This window comes from Phoxinus phoxinus (assembly GCF_949152265.1).
Source record: "Phoxinus phoxinus genome assembly, chromosome: 12".
Lineage (NCBI taxonomy): Eukaryota > Metazoa > Chordata > Actinopteri > Cypriniformes > Leuciscidae > Phoxinus > Phoxinus phoxinus.
The window spans coordinates 7591069-7616670 of record NC_136887.1 but is presented as its reverse complement, the minus strand read 5'-3'; the positions used below and the strand labels follow the sequence as shown (position 1 = coordinate 7616670).

The following is a 25602-nucleotide window of genomic DNA, read 5'->3' as shown; positions in this document are numbered from 1 at the left end:
GATACTGTAAACCCCTAGGGTAGGCTTAGTGGTGTGGGGTACGTGTGTATTATACGTTCGAGTAGGATAATTGGTGTGGGGGCGTATTACGCGCCATAAAGTGCGTATCACATTTTCGCATATAAATTGCACGATATACTGTATAAATGATACACGTTTGATTAACTGATCGTCGTCAAACATTTCAAAAACGTTCATCCTCTCCTCAAAGATTAATTCGTCTCCTTGAGAGACCTTCTTAAAGAACTGGGGGAGTAAGAGTGATTCTTAGCTTTAAGAAATGTGATAACTTGTTTTTATACTTAAGTTTGAAAGTAGAAGTAAATTTCATGAATTCTCAGCACTTAAGACTAAAATGACACTTTGAGAAGCTTGATCTAAATAATATAGTTCTTTAACCAACCAGGCTTCTGAAGATCTCATTTATGAGTGTGTGTGTGTGTAGTGAGCAGCGTTCTCAGGAGTTGAATGTCTTTCCATCACTAAGAACATATGTTCCCACGCCAAGTCTTTTAGCAACCAAACTATCTGTGTCCCTTAGGAACATGCAAGGGGTTCTGTACCCTCACTTTATCCGATGCGATGCGAGCACCCGACTTTGCATCAGTGTACTTTCATTTTGTGTTGCAGCTGCCTAACCCCTTTGGCGAACATTCATGTCAGTTGGCGGGTGCACAGGAGCAGATGGTAAAATAGAAAGCCTTGTGTGCATTTGCCTGCCATTTACAGGAGCTGAAAGGGTGAAGTACCAGTTGCAGCATGTGGAGTGACACGGTACACCTGCAAGATGTCCGTTACCACAGGTTTCCATGTTACCGGATGGCCATTTGGACAGTGTGTCTAAGCACACAAGTCATTTTTAACTCTGATCAGTGTCTGTGCCGTGATGGGGCCTAAATCCGGACTGAAACTCCTCACACATGACATTTCTCAGCAGAAATTAACATATAATTGTGACGTCACTACTTATTCTAAGAGATCGGTCTATAGTTAACCAGTTCTTTATTGATAAGGGGTTTGATAACTGCCAGCTTGGATGTTTTTGGGACTTCTCCTAAAGAAAGTGAAAAGTTAATAATGTGGTTCGGAGATTACAGAAAACACTTCTTTCAGCAGCTTTGGGAGTAAAGGATCCAGAAAACATGTAGTTAGTTTTGATGTGTTATTAAATGTTGTTAGCTCTTCCTTTTCTCTTTAGCTTTCTTCAAATGGAGGGGTGCAGCACTATTATAGTGATTCGAAGACTCTATTCATTGTTTCTTCAGAGCTTTTGGGCAAAGAGACCATTTGCAATAGATGTGGAGCAATATTAATGAAGTTATTGTGTGATGGAGACACCTTGATGTTGTCCATCACTGAAACTAGCACTGAAACTCTGGCCTCAACTGTTAAAGAGGGGAGTTGGTACTGTTTTAGTACCTATAGTTCTAGTTTTTAGACAGTTTGATTGAAAACGTGTTTTATTTCTGCTCTGAACCATATTTATCTGCACATCTGCTTTGATAAACATCTTTTTACAAGCCAACATCTCTCCCGTCCAACATCTTTGCAAAAATATGCAAAGATACGATTTTTTTGCATCCGAACTGAGCCTAGTGAATAATACATATACAAAAATATATTTCAAAATCAAACACATTAATTTTATGCTAAGTATACTATACAATTACATATGTATGTACTTAATAGAAATACCCTGCAATTGTACTTTTAGTACACAAAATTGATATAAGCTTGAAAGTCTGCTGAATTGGAACAACTCATTTTGTACTTAATGCACGTTCGTTATCCGGAAATAGTGCTGAGGTCCAACTAAAGACACACTTAAGTATATTTGATTGTGCTAAAGTGGAACTATTGCAAGTATATTTTAGGTACACTTTAAATATCTTGTATTTAAATACTGAAATCATACAGAGATCATATATATATACTAATAGTGATATTAAGATGCATTGTAAAGAAGTAGGCTACTCCAAATAAAGTTAAATTATAATATTTATATCAAGTGTCAAGCGATATGTCAGTAAACATGTTAATAGATTTGTAGTATACTTAGTAAGAAATAAATGTATTTTATATGCATTTTGGTATTATGTTGTACATTGTACCTTTTATGACCAAAAAACTGATTTTTTTATTTTTTTTTATTTTTTTATTTTTGCCTAGCAATCAAGCATATATATAGTTGTTTGACGTGCATAACCTAAAGTAGCCGTTTCTCAAGTTTAATTTGATGCTTTCCATTCATGCTAACTTCAAACCCACATGCTATAAATGTTAGCTATGTTGAGGCTGCTTGGGGTGCGGATAGTTGTGATAGTTCATTAAAAATATTACAACCAATGCCTTATGATGATGATTCCAGTTATCAATCACATCCCCAATCACAAACTCATGTATTTTATTGTGCATTGAGGGATTTGTGTGGTGAATATGTTTCCATCATAGTTTATGCGCAGGCCTTCTTATCGGATAAAAACATTACCTTCGTCATTTGAGCACATATGATTTTTTTGTGCACATTTTTAGAATTTATGCACATCTCTGTTTCCATCCAACGTTTTTTATGTGATATTCCAAAATTCATATAAAAATAGGCGGATGGGCAACATAGCTTGTGACTGAATGTGCCAGGACTACACACACACACACACACACACACACACACACACACACACACACACACACACACACACACACACACACACACACACACACGGCAGTTGTTTTGTGCTAAATTTAAAGTCCTTAAAGAAATACAACACAGTATTTTTTGTTCCTTTAAATTGCTCACTTTATTCAAAACTGATTATTCTTTGTAAGTTTAGATAGTATGGATCTTATTTCAGCAAATTAGCTCTCATTGTTACATCTATCCCCAGCTAGTGTTGCAAACTCACACCGGTAGTGGGGAAGGTTATGACAGCAGAACTCTTTGTCTTTAACATTAACTCACATACTCTGTAATGTGTAGTCCACGTCCACAGGAGTTTTATTTGTAGCAGACAAGTGTTATTGGTCTCCCCCATATCCGATATCTGATATACCTGCGTCTAAACACACATATCTGATTCCCCAAGCCACCACAAGGCGAGTGCGACACGTTTGCCCACAAAGATCGCTCTTTAATGCGATATTATGAAGCAGACGTGCCTGTATATGCGCTCACACTGAAACTCACAACTTTTTTAACTAAGGTGGAAACTTTATAGTTAAGAAATGGCACACACACAGATACATTTAGGTGCATAGAAAGTGGTTTTCAACCTCTGCCATGTGAATTTAAACAAATTAAATGCTATACATTATTGGCTATTTCTCAGCCATTAGGATTTATTGTGTACTGTTGAGTATCCTGACACTGAATTCATCAGAAATTACACACATCACCTTTAAGGTATTATTGCTTTATTTACTATTGCAGAAATTTGCAGGAACTATAAATTACCAGTAAATGAATTGTCTTTTTTTTTTTTTTTACCATAATTTATTCATGATACAAGAATGTTTTCTCTCTACACAAATTATCATAGTTTATAATGTAAAAAAAATGTGTTTAAAAATCTCAATCTATCAAAGGCTTGAAAAATAAACCAATGCATTTAAAAATCAACCCCAGTATGAAGGACATAAACTGTCATATATACATTTTCATTCAGGATGTCTTAATACTTTTCAAACAACCAAGTTTTAAGGAAGGTCTATATTACTAAACTGCTAATACCCTCTGGACTTAAACTGAAGACATTCAAATGCTTTGACATTGTGTTGATTTTCAAAAATCATTTTCATAATTGTAATTTCTGTTTGTTCCCCTTCTGGAAAGACAGACTTAAATCAGTATGAATCCCCAAACTGGTTTAGCATCTTAGTGATGTTTTTTGTTGCTGGTCAAGCTGATGTACCAGCAGAGCCAAGATGGTTTTTCATAAATCTAGTAGACCTTTCCAGTGAAGCTGACGAAGCAACTGGAGGTTCAACATCCCATGCTGGGGACGAGGGTAGTGTTGCACCAGCCAGCACGTTTTTACTTAAATAAAAATGATAAAATAGTACAATTTAATTAAATAATAAAAATCGTTTACTCACCATCAAGTCATTTAAAAAAAAAAGAAACAGAAAAAAAGGAAGTATTGCTAGTAGGTTATTAAGTAATTAGTGCGGTTGTTAATAACTTTTGTTAATTAACAGTAAAAATAAAGTTTCCACTGAAATAAGTGGGATTTACTAAACAGGGCAAATTAGCGTGAGAACGCACTTCCAAAAAAACGCAGGTGGGAGTGTAAAGTTCTGCTCGTGATCTACTAACATTGAGCAAAGTAAAGAACACAGACACAGTCGGATCATAATGACCAACACAATCTACCAAGAGCAGCGCACATTTCAAGACATGCTTTTTTTGGGCGGTAAATAATGGTATAATAATATATTATAAATAATAAATAAAACCCGTTTACACGATGGGAAAACGCAGATATTTCTCTGCGTTTTGGCCTGTCATTTACACGAAAACGCAGTTTTTATCCCAGAAAACGATTATTTCAAAAAACTCCGGCCAAAGTGGAGATTTCTGAAAACGCCGGTTATATGTTGTCGTGTCAACTGGGAGAAACAGGGTTTTAGGTTCTCTCTTGTCGATTCTGAGGATTCTGATTGGCTTGCATGGCTTTATCCTTCTCCCTACACTGCCGCCCATAGGTTTGGCATAGTTATGATGGCGCTCGACGGCGTATTTATGCGGGTTGTGTGCACGATGTTATTATTGAAAACGGAGGGGGGGGGGAATATTTGTTTCTCTAAATACCCGGCTATGTGTAAATGTGGCCTTAGTAAATCCCCTTGCATGGTTAATTTTAATACTCTCCTAACATACATTGTGTGTCTGAAAGGAAACTACAAATGCATATGCAATAAGGTCAGCCAAAAAAAAAAGAAAAGTGTACTTATATGTAAATAAATGACATTTATTTGTTTGGGGGGGTTTTTGGGCATGCAAATCTGAGTGAACCACACAGAGCTGCGGTGCTGTTTAGATCATTGTGCTGAAGAGCCTCTAACACGACATTATTACTCACATTATATAACTTAGTGCTCCTTTACGCCACAACTAGGCAACGTAACTAGGCCTATAGCTGGTGCAACTCGACCCAGAACCCAAAACAAAGTGTTTTCAGCGGGGTGGTTTATCTATATTACTCATATTTCTTGAGCAGATCGCTCTGCCAGTGCCTCTTGCGGTCAGGGAAAAGTTTTGGTATGCGGATTTTCCTGAAATCCTCGATGCATTTCTTCAGCTCGTCCTCCATCACCTTCTTCTCGTCTTCTTCTGGGTCCTTGCATATCGGCCCACCGTTCTCTCTGGTGATGGAGGTGGTGGTGGAGGTCATGGTGTTGGTGACTGTGGGTCTTGGCAGTGTTTTCAGAGACAAAGTGGTGGGGCGTGCGGGACTGATAGCGGGCAGCGGAGGGGGGCTCGGGTCCCGGGGCAGGGGCAGGACAGGGCTGTCCAGGGGGGGAAGGGGTGGGGGAAGGGGGGGAAGGGGGTCTGAAAGAGATTCGTTGTCCAGGTCAAGGGCAAAATGTGTGTCATCAAGGCTACGGACTTTAGACATATGTGGCTTGTATATGGTCTCCTCCACTGCTTCCTCAATATCTGGATCACTGAAGCAGGGCGACAGGGATGATTTGCCTCCTGTCAATAGAAAAAACAGAAATTAAATTATATTAATTACACATATGTAAATGTATTTGAGGATGAAAGGAGGAGCAAATATACAGAAGCACTGAATAATGGCTACACATAAAAAAAATTTCAAAACAGAGAATACAAAAAGTATTTTATTATTATTTAGTTAAATTTAAAAGTGATCAAGAGAACAAAGTATAACAAAATATAAGATTATGCAACATTTCAGTTTATTTTATTCAATTTAATTCGATTTTTTTTTTTATATACATTGTTTTCAAATATCAGATGTTTATATGAAAATAAAAATACTAAAGAATAGACAATCAATGTGCATTACACATTAAACATAAAATCTTTAAACATTTTTTCACATCATCCGAATCATCATTAGCTTTAAAACAGACACAAATATTTGTAATCATGCAATTGTCACGGTTAAGTGGCTGAAGGGAAGCGCACGATGAAGAAGGATTCAATCCCAATAATCCAAAAGCATGAGGGGAACATATTAGCACACGATGAACATTAATACTACAGGACAAAGATTCAAACTGAAGGCTTATATAGAAAGCAAGCAAGGGAGCAACCGAGATCATTACCGAGGTGATTGACCAGGCGCAGGTGAATGGGATTAACTAATGAAACGAGAAGGGTATTCCTGCACAACGGGAGGCTGCAGTTTCAGGACCCCAGTTTTAGGACCGCAGTTTTAGGACCCTAGTTTATTGTGACAGCGCCACCTACAGAACTGGATTACCAAAAACACAAATGTAACCCCTTTCGCGGCAAAGATCACATTGTTAATCACAACAGATTGTTGTTCAACATTCATTACTCGTTAAAACATCACACTCTTACTTATTTTATCTGGACAAACTGAGCATCATTAGAAAGATTTAAGACTCGATAGTGTTTATGATAAAACTCAAACAGCGAACACAGAGAGATCTGGGTCTCCTCTTCCTGATTTGCGTCAGTAATGTACGCAAGTCTCATTCGCTGTACAGCTGTCAATCATCTCACGTGGTTCAACGTGACAATAATCCTGCCCTTCTGCATGACGCGGTCCTGTTATCCGTGATAACAAAGCTAAGACACATCTCTTCACCTGAAACAAGAAGCTAATAAATGCACGATTTCGAGTATATGTGGTTTGTGTGTGATTTTCGTGCAATTTGGGGTATTTTCATATGAATTAAGAATGTTTACAGTATTGCCAAGCAAGGTGTAGCCATTAGTTGCATATAAATAGCTTTATTATACCATATTTCAACATCTTTTTATGACTTAAAACCATTTTAAACCGCGACCGGAATATGGTACAAATATCCTATCTTACTCGATGGTGGTTTAAAGTGAGCTTTAAGTAAAAGTTTAATATTATTCTTTTAAATTGTATCATGTAGCTTGATGCTACTTGCTCTAATCCACCTGCTGCAGGAGCTTTTCAATTCCATAATCTTATTTGTTAAAATATATATATATTTTCTAATGAGACTTAGGATCAAGGTGGATCTTGATACTAGTACAAACTAAACCACCTGGATCCTAGAACTGCGGTCCTGAAACAGCAGCCGCCGCTATATCATCCAGTTCGATAGGTGGCGCTGTCACAAAAAACTAGGGTCCTAAAACTGCGGTCCTAAAACTGGGGTCCTAAAACTGCAGCCTCCGGTTGTGCAGGAATATACTACTGAATGAAACACATGAGGAAAACTGGGTCAAACGGAAAACACGGAAGACAAATCCAAAAACAAAGGCAAAGCACACATATCCCTGACAGCAATGTGATAAAAAAGTAATGCATATAAAAAGCAGATCACACCACAGACTTAAAGCGACCTGTACTCAAATCATTCCCTGACTGATTCTAAGTGTGATTCGCTTTAGCGTCCAATGAGGAAATTCTCGCTGGTCTTTTGGACACAGTTAATCCTCCCAGAGGTTCATAGAGAATATTAAATTACATCCTTTTTTTCTGTTTGCATGTTCAAAGCTTTGCTTCTGCTTTGAAAAAGCATTTGGACACTCATGTCACTCTTAAAACATGTCTGAAGGTCATTGCTTTAGATACAAAATATCAAAGCTAGTCATCTGTCCTCAAATGCTCCTAGAGTTTTATCTGAACTTTTCTGAATCATTTTTGCAATCACTTTTAATCTACTGCTGGTTTGGGGATTTTTAGGGGATGCATGAAGTCAGTTCCAGTATCCATAGGTTTACTGTAGTTTATTAACTATGACATATCACATTAACTATGAATACTAATGCTTCACAAAAACAATGTGCCATGATACTAGTCTCGTTTATATTTATTGATTTTATCATTTTATTTTATATAATTTGTTCGCTTATTGTTAAGTCATATTTATTTATATAGTGCTTCATATAATGCAGATTGTTTCAAAAGCAGCTAGTGCTTATAACTTACAGTGATAAACAGGGAAATAATGATCAATGATGCAAACAGATGATGTCAAACCCCAAATCACAGTCTTTGTTGATAGAAGTATCTGTAGTCCATCCTATAGAGACCATGTTTGTTCCCTGAATAGTGAGGTCAAAAAATTAATCTACATAGGATCTAGAAAAAAATCTGATCATGATTAAACCAGAAAATCACAAAATAATTGAATTTTTTTTTTCTAAAGCTTAGTCTCTTAAACATTAGATCACTCACACCTAAGGCAGTTATTGTGAATTAAATGATCATAATGTTGATGCCTTACTCTGGCTTAAACCAAATGACTACCCAGCAAACACATTTACGTTGTGGCAACGTCTGTGGCACATTGCATTTCTGCGATGGCAACGTCACTGTCTACGTGCTGTTTTTTTTTTTGTCCATTAGCATTACCATTAGCCATTAGCATTGCATTATTATTATTGTTGTTGTTTCTTTTACATGTCGGAAAAAAATGTAGTATGTTGTGTTAGAATAATTACGTATCTTATTTAGCTGAGGTTGGCCAAATTAAACGCAATACTCACGTATCCTTGCTCGATGAAGAACGAGACAACACAATGAGCCCAACAGGCGGTTGAAATTTAAAAGGCTGATTTTTAGGGCAGTGACGAGTGATGGGTACAGATGTAGTCCAGTGGTTGTCCAGACTACACAATTTAGGATGTGCCTATGGTGATAGGCACAACCTTAAAGGAACACTCCACCGTTTTTTCATATTAAACTGTTATTCCCTTAACTAAGACGAGTTGATACATACCTCTCTCGTCTCAGTGATAGCTTAGCTTAGCCCAGTTCATTCATAGGGACCAAACAGATTAAGTTAGAAGCGATCAAACACCTCAACGTTTTCCCAATTTAAATACAGTTACACGAGTAGTTACACGACCAAGTATGGTGACAGGAGTGATGATATTACTGCGCCGAGTCGAAGTGCTCCCAGTGATATTCCGCCATACATTATAGTTATCCATTTTACCCGCTTAGAAAAGCGCCACGTTTTATTTTGTGTCACCATACTTGGTCGTGTAACTACTCGTGTAACTGTATTTAAATAGGGAAAACGTGGAGGTATTTGGTCGCTTCTAACTTAATCTCTGTTTGGTCCCTAATGAATGAACTGGGCTAAGCTAAGTGCTATCAAAGTGTCACCGCGCGCCAGAGCGATTGAGTGCACGCACTGAGACGAGAGAGGTATGTATAAACTCGTCTTAGTTAAAGGAATAACAGTGTAATATGAAAAAACGGTGGAGTATCCCTTTAAGCAATGGCCTTGAACGGTGGTTTAATGTCAACATTGTGACAACGCTGTTACAACCTTCACCACACAACGTAGTTAAAGCAACCTTATGGCCAATGGTGTTAAAACGTTGTTAGAAGGTCGGGTACGTTGTGCCAACGTTCTGTGTATGCTGGGAATATCAGTCTTACTCCACCAGGCAACTGTTATTAGCACGAGCCTGTCTGATTGGTCGTGGAGGCGGTGTTGCAACAATCTATAGAGATATTATTGTTACTCAGAAAACAGGACACAGGTTTAATTAATTTGTGCTTGTGCTAAATGTTACACTTTTAGATATAAGGGGAAAAATCACTGCTATCTCTTGCTTTGGCTATAGACCCTAGAGGCCCTATGCTGATTTCCTAAAAGAGTTTCTGGATTTTCTCTCAAACCTATTTGTCAATGTCGATAAAGTCCTGATTGTCATAGATTTTAACATTCACATGCAAATTATGCACTACTAGGAGTTGCATTTAAAGATTTTGGCACTATCTTTTCTAGATCATTAGAAACTGTTGTGCCCATCAGATTAAAACAAGTTTAGAGACAAAGGTACTCTTGTACATGGTATTACTCATGCTCTCAATAGAGAAACTCATAACCTAGAGCACAAATGGAAACAAACTAATTTAGAGGTCTTTAGATGGAAAGATAGTTTGTCCCACTGTAAAAAGGCTCTAAAAGTCTCCATGGCCGAGCATATCCGCAAAACTCAGAGAAAATAACTAAAACTATCCAAGGTATTCATTTAGTGCAATCACTAGATTAACAAACAAACAGACGTCACTTGAACTGAATATTCCAACACAGTTTAGCAATGACTTTTTGAATTTATTTTTCACTCGTCTCAATTACAACCCCATTTCAAATCTTCCATTTATGTCTAAAATACTATAAAAAGTGGTGTCTGCTCAACTGTGCTTCTTCTCGCAAAAAAAAGAAGAAGACTAGTCTAGATTCAGGCCCCATTATAGCAGAAACTGTGTTCGTTAAAATGACACTACTTTGATTACTTCTAGCTTCTGGCCAAGGCTGTATCTCGACACTAGCTTTACTTGCTGCATTCGATACTATAGATCAGTGTTTCTCAATCCTGCTCCTGAAGGGTTAGGGTTAGTGCACGTTTCCTTTGTCTCCCTAATCAAACACACCTGATTCAACTCATCAGCTCATTATCACATGGGTTAATGAGATGATGAGTTGAATCAGGTGTGTTTGATAAGGGAGACAAAGAAAATGTGCAGTGTTGGGGGTCCTTCAGGAGAGGATTGGGAAACACTGCTATAGATCATGACATACTCTTAGATTGATTTCAAAATTAAACTGGTATTCACAGGTGAAGGAGCAGGGTTAAGAAACACTGGTTTAGATCATACATATCTGACCGTTAACATTTTGATATTTAAATGGGGAATTATTCAAGTTAACATCAGTAAATTATGGAGTGCTGCAAGTGTCTGTTTTAGGCCCTCTGCTATTTTTAATTTACATGTTGCCCCTTGATAATATAAAAAAAACATGGAATTAATTTCCACTGGTATGCTGTTGATACTCAGTTAAATATTTCATCACGTCCAGATGAAATCTCTAAATTATCCAAGTTGACAGAGTGTGTTCAAGATATAAAATATTGGATGACCAGTCATTTTCTTCTATTAAATTCAGATAAGATAGAGGTATTATTTACTGGACCAAAAACATGTACACATAATCTCTTAGAATACAATTTGCATTTAGAAAGGTGTACTGTTACTTCATCCTCTACAACAAAAGACCTGAGGCCAGTTGCATAAGCATAGCCATTATGTTAGGACAGTGTCTTAAGATCTGTGACCCACGAGCAGTTAGTCAATTGTCAGTCAGTCTTACTTTTCGGTATCAAATTAGGCCAATGTACATTTTTATTAATTAAAAAAGTTATGAACAGCCCTGTTTAACAGTCTTGAACAGTCTATGTTGACTATGTTGTATGAGTAGTCTAAGCAGTTTATGCAACCGGCCCCTGGGTGTTATATTAGACAGCAACTTCTCTTTCAAAATATTTTATGTTACGAAAGCAGCCTTCTTCCACCTCAGAAACATTGCTAAGCTATGGAACATGCTCTCTGTTTCTGATGCAGAAAAGTTAGTTCATGCATTCATGACCTCGAGACTAGATTACTGTAATGCATTACTAGCTGGTTGTCCTCCTGTATCCTCAATAAACAAGCTACAATTAGACCAAAATGCAGCTGCTAGAGTTCTTACTAGGTGAAGAAAATATGATCATATACAGTACAGTAGCCGCAATTTTATAATCTCTGATACCTATTAAGTTCCGTATCAATTACAAAGTATTACTACTGACCTATAAGGCGGTAAATGGTTTAGCTGCTGTGTATTTAACTGGTCTTCTATTGCCCTACAATCCATCATGCTCTTTAAGGCCACACAACTCTGGACCTTTGGTAGTACCCAGGATATCTAAGACTACTAAAGGAGGGAGAGCGTTTTCACATTTGCCTCCTAAACTCTCCTCTCTCACATGACAATCTGTTGCTTGAAATGTTATGAACAGCAGCTACACAATTATTTTACATTTGCTTTCTGTTTCTACCTCAGGATGCCCATAATTAGAGATTATTCCAACTCCAGTTTGGATCTAGACCCAACACCTGTGAAGAAATGACTCCAACTCAGGACTTCAGATGACTCCAACTCTGAATCAACATGCACCAATGCTACATTTTATATATATTGTAATTAAATCACAACTTGTAATAATTTCTTTAATGAGCTCATTGTTTTTGCCTAAATTAATACAGTACATGATGTTAGCCAACTACATGATTTGCATCATTTTAGAACTGTACAATTCTGAAATATGCACATTACTTTGGCAATGAAGAATCACTTTATCTGTAAAGCTGCTTTGAAACAATGTGTAGTGTTAAAAGTGCTATACAGATAAATGTAAACTGAATTTAATTGAATTCTGCTGTAAAGCAGTTCTGAAAAGACAATAGTGTCATTATTCAGTTGAAGCCAAATCAGTGTTGATTCAGTTCAATAACTGTGTAAATTTCATTTCAAAGAGTTCAATTCCACTATAAGCAGCTCTACAAAAGACAATAATGTTGTTATTCAGCTTGAGTCAGTTCAATATTGATTCAGTTCAGATCAATAACAGTGTCGATGTTGCAAAATTTGTCAAGTATGAAACAAAGTCGAATCAGCTATAAACCCAGACAGCAACACAGTGCCGGCCCAGATCCGCCCCACATCTGGTACATGTTGAATTCACATGTACCAGATGTGGCCCTGATCTGGGCCGAAGCTCTGCATAAAAAAGTGGTGTCATCATCCAGCTCAATTTAGTTCAAGATTGTGAAATGTTTTGTTGACAAGTGTGCTTGAGCAGTAAAAATGTATTTCGATAGTCCACTTTAGATATTCTACTAACTATATGTAATTTTGCAACTACTTGTCATCTAGCAGTCATCAGAGTATTAGTAGACTGTCTGCTTAATATCTGCTAACACTTGATTTTGATGGTCCCCAACAGACACTCTACTGACTAATTTTGTAACTACATGTCAACTTATTCTACTAACACTAACACCTAATGCTAACATAACAGTTTACTACAGTCTACTAATACTCTATTGAGAGTTAGTTGACTTGTAGTATCAAAATTATACAGTTAGTAGAGTATCTTAAGTGGACCATCGACGGTGGACCACCACCTGCCCCACATACGGGGAGCTACTGATGTAATGGCCCATGCGATGGCCAGGCTCAGTCTGGTCTGGCGTATGAGAAGCAGGAGGTTGCTCGTGACCAATTGGATGAGCAATTCCTCACGGGCCCTCCCTTGTTCCCTTGCTGTTTATCTCGGACCTTCACACTTACGTAGAAAAGTCCTGGAAGAATCCCCACACTGCGCACATTTTGTCCTTCCAGCATCCCAAATATTAAATTGTGGAGGGATTATGCAAGTATGTGTGTCAGGGCCGGATTAAGAGGCCCCTGGGCACAATGACTTGTAGGACCTGTGGCTGAATCTGCCGGGGATCAATGAGCAGGAGAAAACCTGATCCTGAAATGCCCCGATCTCGCCCTCTTGTCTTTTTGGCATCTCTGTTGAGACAGAAATATCTTGCAGTGGTTTGAGTCATCACACAAACCCTCCATGTCTTCGTCTATACCTTTGAATCTTCTGAACTCAGAGACAGGGTCAGAAGGTCCCCCTTCCTATGAGTTGGGGCAGAAGCCCAACAGAAGTGCAGAAGTGAACAAGACCTCAGGGAATTGATTACTCAGAGACATTCAGAAAGAGGAAAACAGAGTGACTACATGTGATGTGATGATCATTTTATCACTTCCACTCCAGCATTGCAGCGGGGAGTGGTTAAATATATTACACTTCCTTGTCGAGCTTGTGGTAATTATATCAACTGGTGCCAATAATTGGCACAGGATTATAGCGGGTGTTTAAAAAAAAAGAAATGAAACCGCTTTCTGCTGCTTGTTTCTCCATCAGGTGCAGTCAATCATGCCGCACAAGCCCTGAAAAGTGAAGCCAAAACGTCTCGATCGCCCCCCGGTGGCTGGTCCTAGTATAGATCATAAACCCCGCCTCCCCATGTTATTCAACGGGACATGAGACTAACTAAACAATTAAATGACACCTCCAAAGGTGGTTTCTGTCATTTGCTGTCATTTTTATCACGCTGATATAAGTTCTAGTGTCGATTTTTAATATAAGTTTGTTTTTAGTTATTTACGTGATGCTATAAAAACGGTGGTGTAACGTCATGATTGGCAGCTGTGATTGATAAGCTCTCTGAGCAAAGTAGTCACTGAAGCACTAACTGACTTTTTTTGGGAATATTCGGAGGACTGAGGAGATTGTATTTACTTTATTTTAACAAGCCTCTTGTCGTACTTCAATCAACAGACATCAAAATTGGAGCAGAACGGAGGAACGGAGCAGACATAGGTCACTTGAAAAGTGCAGGGAGGGTGCATTCTGCGAGAGTGAGGGCGGGGCGTTGATTTCACGGCTTTACTTCCTGCTCACTACTGTGCAGGTCTGGACCCGAGATCACTACTGCGCAGGTCTGGACCCGAGATCGCTACTGCCCAGGTCTGGACCCCGAGATCACTACTGTGCAGGTCTGGACCCGAGATCGCTACTGCCCAGGTCTGGACCCGAGATCGCTACTGCCCAGGTCTGGACCCCGAGATCACTACTGTGCAGGTCTGGATCCCTTTAACAACAACAACAACAAATGCACCGCCACCAAGAATTGCAGATGTGCAAAGTCGATAATAAATGTTTAAACACTATAATGATCTTCTGTGATTCTGCTGTCACTGCTGCACACGTGGATCTCACACGCATCCCATTTACTCACAACTCTTAATGTTAATTTAAGACTTTACTTAACTAATTTAAGACTGCTCTCATGAGGATACTCAACAAAACAGACATTTTGGCATAACTGTGTTATTATTCGTTAAGATATGTCGATTCTGGCGCGCGTCGTTGTGCATCGTGTGTGTCAGGAGGACATTCACAGACAGCGCTCTCTTTTTGTGCTTGCATGTTTAAAAGCATTTGCATGAAGAAGAATATGATTATATAATGTAACGCTAGCCAAAGTATGACAGGAAAAAAAACGGATGCTGCATTAATTGCGTTAAATATTTTTAACGCATTAAACTGAAAAACAATCGCATGCGTTACTGTTGACAGGACGGACATAACCGATGTGTTTATGTGAATACGCGGCAAGACGAACGTTGTGACACGTTTTCGTGTGTATTTGACCGTAAGCGCAACAAGCCATGAAAAAGAGGCAGCTTTATGTGGACGCACGGTGAATGATATCAGGCGCAACCACCGCAATTCAACGAATTCAAATTAATTTCCGCCGTATTGTTTCGGTGATAATAGTCTTTTGGCCGAAAACCGAATATTCGGTGCATCCCTAGAGAACAGAACACTTTGCGTTCCATTTTTATTTCTTAAGCAATAGCTGAAGCCTTGTCTGTGAAACCGGGGGTAAGACTTTTACCCAATTGGTATTGGAATTGGTGACTTGTAACTTGTCATTTTGGCTGTATGGGATCTCTGTTTTTATTCAAGTATGGTTTTCAGGTAATCTTTACACATCTGTAGCAATGGTGCTGGGCTTGCAATTAACTGGTTTGGGTGAAAAAATACGGCATTCAGAAATAAGCAAGTGTGACATAAGTGTCCAATTACATTTGGGGCAACTTTATGCCTGATATGTATCAAGGCAAAGTGATGGAGTGAGCACAGATCACATGCGTACAGGTGGAAAACAGCTGATCCAGGCTGGGTGATGTTTATATGTAAAAGAGGATACAGACAGCATTGGGATTTGCTGGGAAGAGTTCCAAGACAAAATGCTGCCAAATCTTTGTGTCCCCTGATGTTTGTTAGTTATATCAGCGGCACAAAGTGTGAGAACACGATCAGCTGTGCACAACTTTGAGACAATGCCCCTGGCTTTCACTTGTGTTCAAGCTCTGGCATTATTTCATCTGCTTCTAATCACATACATAAACACCCTCATTCAGCCACAGGCTCATCGGCACTGGTACTGCTTACATAACTGAAAAACTACTGCCTCACAGAAAACCTGATAATTCCAGCGCTGGTTGCATTCTGTCTGCTGTACAAATGAGTGTGTGCAGAAATGGGTGTCCATAGAATGTGGGATGGTGTGTTTTTTGTGAGATTTCGAAGAGTGGGAGAGAAAATCTGTAAGCAGCTCATACGCTTCTTTGAATCCCTTAATGGATGAACAAATATAGAGCCACTGCTTTCACTCTCAACATCTTTTTTAAAAAATACCACTTTCAGAGTCACTTAATAGGCACATGTCTGGTGGGGGGTGGTAGTGTTTGTCATTGGTGTTTCAATGGTAGTGACATTATTTACTGAAAGGGTAAAATACAGCAAATGGCCAATTTAGGAATCTTATGATAGCTGGGTCCAACTGCTTAGGCATGCGAGTTGGGGCACAACTTCTGTGCTCCAAAGGCATCGTTTTGCAAAGCAGGAGCAAGAAAACTCATGTTCAAAGTGCACAGTTGAAACGCAGAATGCAGTGGATGTGACTCAATGCTGTAACCATGACCGTTATGAACCTTATGATCATGTAAACTACAGTAACTCCTGTGCTCCAATGTCTTTGTTGTGTGGAGCGTGAGCAAAAAGATTATTGTCACAGAATGCTAAACTGATGTAGAACGTGGTGTTCATAACTATCATTCAAACGTAAGTTAATCCATTTCTGTCTGAAATGAGGAATGCGGAAGAATTGACAAAGTGAAGAGAAAGGAAGATAAGCCAGCCCAAAATGGAAGAATGTACAGCTTAACTCAATATACATTAAGGCACCCAATATGTGCCTCTAGTAGTCTTAACACCGTTCGCCGCTTCAATGCAAGAAAGCATTGTATCCAAAATTCACAGTTGAACTGTTGTTATCTGATACATGGCACACGGTGGACCTGACAAAGCAAAATCAGTCATGGAGTGATCAATCTTGTGAGCAGAATTGGTAATAATAATAATAATAAGTTATTTATAAAGTGCATTTCGAAGGACATCCTGGGATTTTTAATAACCACAGAGAGTCAGGACCACGGTTTAACGTCTCATCTGAGGGACGGTGCTCTTTGACAGGATAGTGTCCTCGTCACTATACTGGAGCTTTAGGACCCACACAGACCACAGGGTGAGCGCCCCCTGGTACTAACCAGGCTCAACCCCAAGAGCTGGGGGCTTTACAGTGTTGCACAGTCCGCAGAGAGCAAGAGAGAAGTAGAGACTGTCTGCTCGCTCTTCATAACCTCAGGCTTAACATCGGATGCTTAAAACTCAGAACTAGAGGAATGGTGGATAGTTGATTGCCCTTCTTGCCTCGTGAAGAAGAAGACAAGCCCCCAGTGAAGCAGTTTTATTTAAAAAATATCAAAGTGCAGGTATTTCAACCAATCCATTCAAGCACTGCTTGCACATGCCGAACGCACAAGCATTACACACACTACCGTGCCTAATAATAATAATGCTGAAACACAATGAATCCAAGACAATCTGAGGAATGATGCCATAAGTATGTCCCTTTTAAGACACTGTGACTTCTAATCTTTGATGGCGATATTAGTACCAGCAGCCAATGAATTGGTGTGTATCTATTTAGGCTTCAGACAATCATCACCAGATGATCTTCACACCTATCGTATCAGCTATTGATGCAGTGTCAAGTGGACCCATGAAAGCAAACTGCCTTTCGTTGTTGATTTGGTAAGGTCCATAAGCGGGTTTAAATATATTTTCCTCAACTCTTTTCCAGGCAGTCCATCTGCTGTCTGCGGCACATTTTTACAGCACTATCATCAACTCAAATGTGTTATAAGAACACGGCTCAGTGTGTCTGTGTGTGTGCTTATGTATTTGTATGCACAGCAATGAATGTGAAAAAATGATCATCACAGTCATGCTCAGTTCAAGAAGTTATTTAATATTTAAAGGAATGCTCATTTCTAGACGCAGCCGCTGTGACATACTGACATTTCCACAAGAAACACTATGGATGTATGAACGCGATGAATCAGTTTTAATGAAACTGTAAAAAACATTTTTATTATGTAGTAACCATTTTACAAAAGCAATGAGGATCTTGAGGCTGTGCCATATGTTGAATATAGTCATGCTGAAGGGTTGTCGCATCACGTGCCTAACAACACCTTATACTAAACTGCATTACCGTAAACACAATTTTGATTTGTTTTTTGTTTTTTCTAAACAAGTCAGTTTTAGTCAGTAAACTCAGAAGATTCCTCAGCAAACATAAAAAATATCTCTTTTGCAAATGATTACTCACACCTTTTTCAAATTATTTTTTACAATAGCAATTCCATAACTTACACAATGGAAAAACATTTCATAAAGACTTCCATATGCAAACTGTAAACGTTACTGACCGACAAGAAAAATGAAATCTGTGTCTTGAATATTTGTTATCTTGCGCTCACCCAGTGCTGGTTAAGAGCCTGCATGTGATCTGGCCTTGAGTGGGCTGTGAGATGCTTTTCAAAGAGACCGATGCATATCGTCTCTATGGTTACGGCTCATAATGGCTTTATGATGTAGTCACGTCTCCTCCAGAGGGCACTTTAATGGTTTAATCTCAATATTTGTTCCCCATATACAAATACAGTTGATCTCCTAACCTAAAAGCATATTCACCAACACTATGAGGACTACCGTCCCTCCCCGCCCCCTTTATATCTATTTAAGATATCATTTTAAATAGATATAATTTCATCAATTAAACAAGATCGCTTTTTTCCATTTTAAATGGAGAGGGTCACCATTTTCCTGAGGAGAATAAAAATGCTGAAACACAATGAATCCAATAATTCAAAGCCAATTATACACGAGCGGATCTTATTAGAAGAACAGAAAATCTCCTCACGGGTGCCGCCATGTTGATATAACATTACTAGCCGTGTCAACTACAAAGTATGAACATAAAAGTACATCTTAAAAACACACAAGCAAACCAAACAATATAACAACCAAGTCTTGCATCTGCAATTCATTGGTCCAAACAGAATAAATATCAATGGAAAATTGTTCAGACACGATGTTCCTGGATGAAAGAAACTGCAATGACCTTCAGCTTCCAAACACAGACTGAGGATAAATGCCTTGGCATAAAGTGATGACCGTGACCACAAGGAGAGAGATCTGTAAAACAGCCGGCCTTGAGATAACAGACAACTAACAATACAAAGAGTTGGTCAAGTTTAATCCTGTCAATCACGGCGTGTTGTGTGAAACGAACAAAACATATACCGCTTCTGATAGCCGAAGGCCGATGGGTCGAAGCTGCAAGCCTCTTGGGCAGTGCTTTAACACAAGTTTGAGAAAGAAACTTGTGTGTAATTAGTTTGAACAAGTATTGTTGCTACAGTGGGTCTCTCAGCTTAAGACTTTTTTTTCCCTTTTTGATGGACAGTGCAGATAAAACAGACAATAGAGAAAAACTGCGACACTATCGTTGCATCGCTGTACATGTTCCTCCATCTGTGCGATCTCATCTCCGTTCCCTCAAGTGTTCCTGAACAATGCAGACGTAGGCTTTAATTAATCCCACTGTGTCAATATTTGTCTTTAGATTCTCTTTGAACATCCTCCCAGAGTCTCTTGTTTATCTGCATTGACAGCTGCCTGTGCCGTGACGGATCCTTAACGCATTACGCACATGCCAGTCTCAATCTGACTCACGGTGTGCGTGTGAATGTAAGCAACAGAAATGAATCGATCTAAATAGAAAGATGCAAATAAACTGTAATCTTGCTAAAATCCTAAATTGGAAAGCATTTGCAGTCTGCATGTTGGCAAGTAACGCTGCAGTGCACGACTGGCCTGTATAAAGCTGTGAAGTTGCACAAGTCTCACAAAGCATTTAAAGAGGTAAACACCCATCCTTGTAAATCTTCTTGGGTCAGGCGACTGAGGATAGAGCTTCTTGAGATTATTGACTATTAGAGGGCAGATTAAAGGCTCAAGACTCCAGATGGTTGAGGTGATTCCTGTAAGAAATTATAGTTTGCCCCAACTCAGATTATATTTAAGTATACAAGCATATTTAAGAAGGAGCTCATCCCCAAAATGGCTTAATTATCATGGAGAACAAAAAAAAGTCAAGTTATGTTGTTTCTGCACCATTTGGGTTGATCACATCCTGAGCAAATGGTCATCAAGTAGAATGGGAATGGGTGTGAGACACAGAGAACCATCTCAGAAAATTGGGAGTCAGAATTTCATTAAAGGATTAGTTCACTTCAGAATTAAAATGTCCTGATAATTTACTCAAAAAAGTTTAAATATGAGGAAACACAAAGGCCAAAAAACCAAATTCCCTTAATCATCCATCAAAATGAGTAAAACCAAAGAATATAGTTCTGATGTGCATCATAAGATTGTTGAGCTTCACAAAATAGAAAGTGGCCGTAAGAAAATAGCTAATGAATTGAAAGTCCCCATTTTGACCATCAGGACATTAATTAAGAAGTTCCAATCAACTAAAGATGTTACGAATCTGCCAGGGAGAGGACGTGTGTCTATATTGTCATAATGGACGGTGAGGAGAAGAGTTTGAGTGGCCTAAGACTCTCCAAGGATCACAGATGGATGATGGAGAGATGTCTTGGGGTCAGAAGCCTACCAAAAAAATAAAAAATAAATAATCAAACAATCACCACATCCCCACATGTTGTTTGAGAGGGTTTCAAGAAAATTCCTCCTCGCTCATCCAAGAACAAACTCCAGTATGTTCAGTTGTCAGACACGACTGGATCTTCACACGGCACAGGTTCTGTGGTCAGATCAAACTAACAGAAGAGCTTTTCGGCAGCAAACACGGTAGATGGGTTTGGTGCACACAAGGATAAAAAGTACCCCATGTGTACAATTTAATATACCGTTGGATGTTTAATGTTATGGGCATATTTTTCTGCTGGAGGTCCTGGACTTCTTGTTCAGATACATGGCATCGTGGATTCTATCAAATATCAACAGATAAAAAAATCTAAACCTAATGGCTTCTGCTAGAAATCTTATAATGGGCCGTGGTTTGATCTTCCATCAGGACAACGATCCAAAACAAACTCAAAATCAACACAAAAATGTGTTACGGAGCACAAAATGAATCTTCTGCCATGACCGTCCTAGTTCCCTGACCTGATGAGTGGAGTGAACTGAAGAGAAGAAGCGCCAACATGGATCTGGGAATCTGCAGGATCTGGAGAGATTCTGTATGGAGGAATGGTCTCTCTATAGGAGAAGACTCAGAGCTGTTATCTTGGCAAAAAGGAGATTGCAAAAAGTATTTAATAAAAGGGGGCAAATAATTGTGGCCAACGTGTTTTGGAGAAAAACATTTATTTCATAAAGTGATTTATGTCACCGCACTTTCAATTATTTTACTTCAATGAAAGATTCGATTTTTTTTATGAAAGATCAAAAGGATAAACAATGCAGATTTATTTTTTTACAGCCATTTTTATAATATTTACCAGGGGTGCCATTCATTCTAACCACAGCTGTATATATATATATATAGTATATACTTTTTAATAACAAATGCTCATCTTGCACGTCCACAACTTCACACATTACGTAATCACGTTGGAAAAGTCACGTGTGTTCCGGTTAAAAAATTGTAGAATAGAGCAAAAAACTCCATCTCATTTTCTCCTCCAACTTCAAAATCGTCCGACATTGTAGTTTTATCTTTTATTTATCTTTTTTTATTTTTTGTAAATGGCGTTTGACTTAGTCTTTGCACGTTCGCTTTGTTAACACTAGGTCGGTACTTCCGCCTACGCCATGTGGCGCATCGTAGAGCTAGTGCAAGATGAGCATTTGTGGTTCAAAAGTATTTAAATGTTTTTTTATTTTTTATTATAAGACCCTTATTCCTGGCCTGATATAGTGTAGAGCATTTGAAGCTGCATTGAAACCTCAATTTTCTTTTCGACTGAAGAAAGAAAGACTTTAATATCTTGGATCATGTGGGGGTAAGTAAATTATCAGACATTTGAATTCTGAAGTGAACTAATCCTTTAAAACACAGACCACAGCTGTGACAACAGGAGCAACTTCATTTATATTAAAGGTCCCATATTGTCAAAACTGAGATTTCCTGGCTTTTTTTCATGATAACAGAGTCTCAGTCTAGGGACTGTGAAACTACCATATAAGTTTTAAAACAGTCGATCCACAGACAAATGCACACAGCCTGCATAAAGTAGCTGTGCCTTTTCACAAGCCATTGTGGCATCCGTAAATGTGATGTCAGAACTACTCCACCCCCACCAATGGTGGGTCACTCAGAAAACAACAGGCCAATCAGAAGAGAGGCTCATGAATATTAAGTAGACAGGCCAAAATCGACCTGTTCTTGGCAGAGCTCCTGAGAAAGGAGCTGAGAAATATATATTGAGATGTTTTTTGGTACTTATACCGCAAATATATATTCTGAAGGACATCAAAACCTCAAATAAAACTTCAGAAAGGTGTTCAATATGGGACCTTTAAGAGTGATAAACTGTAACAGGATAAAAGGTTTGAGTTTGATGTTCTGGGTTCATTCTGACACTGGTGAACCCAACACAGTGTACCTTTAAACAAAATAAGCCACTTTTATGATTTATTTTCACACATATCTGTTTCTCCATCAATGTTCAATACAAACATATATATGCAATTGTCTGCAATCATGCACTATGGCAGTAGTGAAAAGCAAATGTTTTGTATGGTGTGCCTTTAGCCCGTTGTACCCTACAGGAGATGTGCCTCGTTTATGTCATTTCAGACGGTACCCCGTCAAGCACAGAGCGATTCTGTGCGCCTCATACGTAACAGGCTTTCTCTTTCCTGCACGCCCTGCGCCCCAACCCACGGATACGGTGTCTGTCGTGACTCTCTTGCAGCGACAGACTCTCCACATGGAAACATCTTAAGTCAAGAACTGGGGTTGTTTCCATTGTAACAGGTTTTGGTTCTCGGATCTGTGTCTCTCTTAAAGGAGCAACCTTGGACGATCCTAATCAGAGCAGATCTACTTTCCCAGGGTGAGGGCACTGTTGGTGGCGTCCCCAGATGGAAACATTGTTTTGTCTTTAGATTGGCTGTTAATGTGCATGTGGCGATGATTGTTTGTCTTATCTATAGCCAGGGTTACTCATGTACTCAATATGTTTGATAGTTTTGTGTGCGTTTCACCTCAAATTATTTTAAGACGCTGTTTTCTGGTTTTTCAATGGTTTAGTTACTCAGTCTGAACCTGAGTTCAAATCCACCCACATCCCTCTGCCCCCACAGGTCTTTTTTGTGTGTTATTTGGTTGTGATCTGTGATATTTTTGCATTGTCATTATGAGTATGTAATAGCTGCAGTTATTTACGACTGTATCTCACCTAAATCACTTTATTATTTAAGTATTTGTCCAGAAGTACACACTGCATGAGATCCAAAGAATGTGAGGTTCTCTGAAAGCCATTTATTTGGAGACAAGCAACACAGACGAATGCATTATGATAGTGATCTCACTGTAACTGGAAACATGCAAATATTGCGAAATGCAAACTATACAGTATATCATCAAGTTAGGATCACTTGTGAACATACCACAGTTCACATTAACTGCACCCGAATCAAATAAGATACTATTGCATTGAAAAACAGGCATTTCAGTTTGAGTAGGATCTTATTGAATTCTTAGCTGACACCATTAAGATCCCTGGATTGTCAGTTCTGATTTATAACATAAACTGTTATTGCAATTTTTACATTCCTTCAGGAATCTTGTTGCTCAGATCATCTGGTTTAAAATAATTTGACGAGAAGTGTCTGTACTGAATTACTGCAAATCTGATCAGTTTGAGACAAATAGTTGAGATCTCCTTTGAAGGTTTGGGATCATTAGCCCCTTTTGCACCGAGTAGTTATAGGAACTATCCACCAGGGTGGTTCCCCTACGGCCATGTTCCTGGTTGCATTCACACCGCCAGTGGGAACTCTGAAGTGATGAAAGCCACGTTTGTTGTTATGACTTTTATTTTGACGACAGATCCTGAGCACACAGCGCTCCCATTCTCCGTTTTTAATTTATGATCTGTTTAACAGTGGTTATTAGATAGACCATACACAAAAAGTAGACATTATATAAAGTATTAACGTTTTGCCGTGTGGTTGATGTCCAGTGTTGATAGCTGAGCAGAAAATTTGTGTTGGATTTTCTCCTCAGCGTAAAGGTTGAGAGGTCCATCTATCACTGTTTTCCATGTTCCTTGGTTTGTGGAGTCAATATATAGCCTATAATCTGTGTGTGTATACAGCTTTTCTTTTCTTTTTTTAATGTTTTTTTTTTATGTTCGACCAATCTGCCTACACTTATGACACTGGTAGTTCCTATAGTGCTGGGTTAGACCCTACTCTGAAGTAGCAGCTAATTAAAGGTCTGGCTACACAACACTTTTTTTTAACTAAAAACGTTAAACTTTTTATGCGTTTTGACCGTTATTTTACACGACAACAGTGTTTTGAGTGCCTGAAAACAGAAACTTTCTGAAAACGGGTTTCAAAGTTCTAATTATTGAAAACTGTCTCCATGAGAACCACAAAAACGAGAATCTCTGAAGACGATGAAGTCATGCACATGTGTATTATATATGTTCAGTCTATAGCATCGCCATCTAATGGCCTGGCAGCAGAATACAGCGTTTTTTGCCGTTTTCGCGGATCCGTGCGAATGGGGATCGTTTTGACAATGGTGTCGTCTGTACGCGGAAAACTCAAAGGAAAAACGTTTTAAGCGTTCCTTGAATTAAAATCATTCCCAGTTCCTGCGGTCCAAACCCGCTTTAAAGCAGGCACTTCCGTCATTAGTTCTAGGAACTATGACGGTGCGAGAGCCAATTTTTTCTCTGTAGAAAAACCCAGAGAAGTTGAAAACTTTTACATTTGAACTCACTTCTGTCTTGAAGAAACAGTTGCAGCATTAAAGCATGGCCGTGACCATGTCTCGAACATTGGGGGGGATTTATTAGGGGGGGCAGTTCTGGCGGGAAATTAGTCTTTATATTTAAATTAATTAAATAATTAAAGGATTTAAAGGGATTTAAGGGATAAACAAAGAGAAATAGAAACTGTAAAAAGCTCTATGTCTAATTGTAGTTATGGAATATTATATTTAAACTATTCACAAATAATATTTTATTTTAAAAACTTGCACACGTTCACTTTTATTCGTGTCTAGTATCCCAAAAACTCAAAAAATATCTTGTCTTGTCACATTCAGTTATGAATTACATAAATCATGTAAATTATTAATATTTTCTCTTCATCACAACTCTTCATAAAGTTTGAGTATATTACTCAGCTTTAAACATTTCTATCATAAAACAGCTTTCTGTATCTTACCCCGCACTCATTCAGTGGTAAAACTAAAGCGTTGCGTTGGAATCCGCACTAGTCTTCTGTAAAGCACCGCCTCCTTTGGTTTGATTGGCCATCTCAATCATTTTGACATTAGTAGTTATAACATATACCTTGTGTCACTTTTGGAT

General features: G+C 38.6%; 1 protein-coding gene across 1 annotated transcript in view; it reads right to left on the bottom strand.

Moving 5' to 3' along the window:
- Positions 1 to 2787: 2787 nt before the first annotated feature.
- The window catches only part of kctd12b (potassium channel tetramerisation domain containing 12b), a 45820-nt gene continuing 23005 nt past the window's right edge, over positions 2788 to 25602 (bottom strand). Inside the window, exon 2 of the mRNA XM_079631194.1 lies at positions 2788 to 5695. Coding sequence (XP_079487320.1) covers positions 5196 to 5695 — 500 coding nt within the window. The 3' untranslated portion in view covers positions 2788 to 5195. The remainder of the gene's footprint in view (positions 5696 to 25602) is intronic.